The sequence below is a fragment of the Acanthisitta chloris genome, unplaced genomic scaffold, assembly GCF_000695815.1.
Source record: "Acanthisitta chloris isolate BGI_N310 unplaced genomic scaffold, ASM69581v1 scaffold2590, whole genome shotgun sequence".
Lineage (NCBI taxonomy): Eukaryota > Metazoa > Chordata > Aves > Passeriformes > Acanthisittidae > Acanthisitta > Acanthisitta chloris.
In genome coordinates this window covers 1,820-5,955 of record NW_008653150.1, presented here as the reverse complement: position 1 = coordinate 5,955, position 4,136 = coordinate 1,820, and the positions used below count along the sequence as shown (strand labels likewise).

Sequence of the window (4,136 nt, the reverse complement as noted above, 5' to 3'; positions counted from 1 at the left end):
GGGGGCACACAGAGTGGGGGACACGGTGTGGGTGTCACCCCTGTCCCCACCTGAAGAAGAAGATGATGTCAGGCAGGTTGGGGTGCCCAGGGGGGAAGAGCTCCGCGGGGGACACAATGCCGTCCAGTGTGGAGCTGGTGGTGACACCTAAGGGGGACGGGGGGGCTGGTGACACAGGGGGCCCAGGACCACTGGTGTGTCCCCAATGCCACCAGTGTCCCAGTCCCTGTCCCACCCATGTATTCCAGTGCCACTGGGATGTCCCAATGCCAGTGTCCCAGTGCCACCAGTATCCCACTCCCAGTTGCCACCAAGGTGTCCTATTCCCCATCTCACCCATGTGTCCCAGTGCCACAAGTGTCCCACTCCCAGTGCCACTGGCGTGTCCCAATACCAGTGTCCCACTCCCAGACCCACCAGGGTGTCCCAATACCAATGTCCCAGTGCCATCAGTATCCCACTCCCAATGCCACTGGGATGTCCCAATACCAATGTCCCACTCCCAGTGCCGCCAGTATCCCACTTCCAGTGCCACCAGGATGTCCCAGTGCCACCAGGGTGCCCCATTCCCAGTCCCACCCACACGTCCCGGTCCCACGGGGTGTCCCAGTGCCACCAGTGTGCCCCAGTGCCTGTCCCAGTGCCACGGGGTGTCCCAGTGCCCCCAGTGCCCTGTGCCCTCACCCAGCAGTCGGTCTCCCAGGCTGACTGGCTGTGAGGACACGGCGGCACGGGCGCCAGTGACATCGGGGGGCACCAGGATGGCCTGGCACACGTAGGAGGTGACCAGGCGGGCACTGCCCGTGCCACCACGGCCCTCGGTCACATTGTCAGCACATGATGCCATCTTCCTGCCCTGCAGGGACATGCGTGGCACACGTGTGTGTGTGTGGGAGGGACAGAGGAGGCTCTGTGGGCACCTGCGTGGGCACCAGGTGTGTCCATGGCTCACACAGGTGCCCAGACGTGTGCACACTCACATGCCCATGTCTGCACACATGTTCCCATGCCCTCCTGCCTCTGTGTGCCCAGGTGTGTGCCCACACGTGTGCCCATGTCTGCACACATGTTCCCATGTCCTCCTGCCTCTGTGTGCCCAGGTGTGTGCCCACCCATGTGCCCATGTCTGCTCACATGTTCCCATGCCCTCCTGCCTGTGTGTGTGCTCAGGTGTGTGCCCACCCATGTGCCCATGTCTGCACACATGTTCCCATGTCCTCCCACCTGTGTGCCCAGGTGTGTGTCCACCCATGTGCCCATGTCTGCACACCTTCCCATGCCCTCCTGCCCACATGTGTGCCCACCCGTGTGCCCATGTCTGCACACATGTTCCTATGGCACTCCTGTGTGTTGCCCATGTCTGCACACATGTTCCCATGTCCTCCCACCTGTGTGCCCAGGTGTGTGTCCACCCATGTGCCCATGTCTGCACACCTTCCCATGCCCTCCTGCCCACATGTGTGCCCACCCGTGTGCCCATGTCTGCACACATGTTCCTATGGCACTCCTGTGTGTGTGCCCATGTGCCCATCTCTGTGCCCATACCTGCCCACATGTGTGCCCACACACGTGTGCCCATGTTTGCATGTGTGCCCATGTCTGCTTCCCTGTGTGCCCATGCACCCAGGTATGTACCCACCTATGTGCTCAGGTGTGTGCCCACATGCCCAGTTGTGTTGCCACCTCTGTGCCCGTGTGCCCAGGTGTGTGCCCATCCACCTGCCCATGTCTGCTGCCCTATGTGCCCAGGTGTGTGCCCACCTGTGTGTTCACGTCTGCATGGGTGTTCCCATGCCCTCCTGCCTGTGTGTGCCCACCTGTGTGCCCACGTTTGCACACGAGTGCCCATGTCTGCTCCCCTGTGCGTCCACGTGCCCAGGTATCTGCCCAGGTGTGTGCCCACGTTTGCATGTGTGCCCATGTCTGCTGCCCTGTGTGCCCAGGTATTTGCTCAAGTGTGTGCCCACCTGTGTGCTCACGTGTGCACAGATGCTCCCATGCCCTCCTGTGAGTGTGTGCCCACCTGTGTGCCCATGTTTGCACATGAGTGCCCATGTCTGCTCCCCTGTGTGCTCACGTGCCCAGGTGTGTGCCCATCTGTGTGCTCACATCTGCACAGGTGCTCCCATGCCCTCCTGTGAGTGTGTGCCCACCTGTGTGCCCATGTTTGCACATGAGTGCCCATGTCTGCTCCCCTGTGTGCTCACGTGCCCAGGTGTGTGCCCATCTGTGTGCTCACATCTGCACAGGTGCTCCCATGCCCTCCTGTGAGTGTGTGCCCACCTGTGTGCCCATGCCTACCAGTGTGCCCACACATTACACTCGTGTGCCCATGCCCACCCTCCTCCATGCCCACACAGGTGCCCACCGGTGTGCCCAGCCCTGCCCAGGTGTGCTGGCTCACCTGGTGGCCGCAGGGGCTGAGGTGGAAGCGGTGGCTGTAGCGCAGCCCCTTGGGGGTGAAGCTGGGGGCAGTGCCCACCCCTGTGCCCGTGCTCAGCGCGGGGAACTCGTAGTGCAGGGTCTGGCCTGGCAGTGCCACCGTCAGGCTGCAGTTGTTGTAGCACAGCGACCGCAGCTGGGGACAGGGACAGCAGGTCGGGGGGGTGGTGGCACCCACTGGGGACACCCCCGTGGGGACCTCGGAGGGGGGGCATCAACCCTCAGGGGTGGCAGGGCTGTGGTGGCACACAATTGGGATCACCCATATGTCACCCACCCCAGGGTAAGACAGTGTCACCCACCCTGTCATTCATCCAGGATGGTCACAGGACTGGTGTCACCTCCCTGGAGATGGCATGGGGATGGCATCACCCACTAGGGTCAGACAGTGTCACCCACCCTGTCACCCACCCAGGATGGTCACAGGGCTGATGTCACCTCCCTGGAGATGGCCAGAGGATGGGGTCACCCACCCAGGGTCACCCACGTGTCATCCACCCAGGGTCACCCACATGTCACCCACCCCAGGGTCAGACAGTGTCACCCACCCAGGATGGTCACAGGGCTGGTGTCACCTCCCTGGTGATGGCCAGGGGTTGGTGTCACCCACCCGGGGCCACCCACCATGTCAACCACCATGGATGGCTGTGAGGGACTGGTGTCACCTCTCTGGGGATAGCTGGGGACTAGCATCACCCACCCAGTGTCACCCACTCATGACAGCTGAGGGAACTGGTGTCACCCACCCAGGATGACCACAGGGTCTGGTACCACCCACCCAGGATGACAACAGGGGCTTGTGTCACCCACTCAGGACAGCTGAGGGAACTGGTGTCACCCACCCAGGATGACCACAGGGGCTGGTGCCACACACCCAGCATGACCAGAGAGACTGGTGTGACCCACTCAGGACAGCAGAGAGAACTGGAGTCACCCACCCAGGATGACCAGAAGGGAACTGGTGTCACCCACCTACGATGGTGTCACCCTCCCAGACCTGCCCAGTGTCACCCACCTGAGCCACCTTGTGTGTGTGCAGGGCGTGATGCCACCCCTCCATGTGCCACTGGCATCACCCCCCACCCCTGGGGGAATCTGGGGACAGTCACCTGGTTGCTGTGCGTGCCAGGACCGCAGGGGTGGCAGGTGCCATCTGAGGGGTGACCCCGCAGGTAGGTACCAGGTGGGCAGGGCCGGCAGGTGCCCGAGTTGGGGTCCACAGCACTCCCGGGGGGACAGGGGGCACAGGAGCCCCCAGGCTGGGGGACACAGCGGCGGCAGAAGGAGGCCACCCCCCCCAGGACGTTGGTGACATTGATGGAGTAGAGCTTGGCCACGTCACTGGTGTATCTCCGGCCCTGGCACCGAGAGCACTGTCACCATCACCCCCTGGCACCCCCAAAGTGGGCACACCCCCAAATTGGGGACCACCAGGGCCACCCCGAAGTGGGGACCCCATCCCTCAAACTGGGGACCCTAGGGTCACCTGGAAGTGGGGATCCCCCATCCCCCAAATTGGGGACCACCAAGGGAAGTGGGGACCCCCCGTCCCTCAAACTGGGGACCCTAGGGTCACCTGGAAGTGGGGACCCCCCATCCCCCAAATTGGGGACTACCAAGGGAAGTGGGGACCTCCTGTCCCTCAAACTGGGGACCCCCAGGGCCACCCCAAAGTGGGAACCCCATCCCTCAAA

At 63.0% G+C, this 4,136-nt stretch overlaps 1 protein-coding gene across 1 annotated transcript in view; it reads right to left on the bottom strand.

Annotated features, from left to right (window-relative positions):
* Nucleotides 1-4,136, bottom strand: part of LOC103806788 (UPF0577 protein KIAA1324-like) — a gene marked incomplete at both ends in the record, with an annotated part of 6,527 nt that overhangs the window by 1,187 nt on the left and 1,204 nt on the right. The window contains 4 exon segments of the mRNA XM_009079498.1: nucleotides 23-147; nucleotides 685-856; nucleotides 2,405-2,578; nucleotides 3,552-3,800. Coding sequence (XP_009077746.1) covers nucleotides 23-147; nucleotides 685-856; nucleotides 2,405-2,578; nucleotides 3,552-3,800 — 720 coding nt within the window.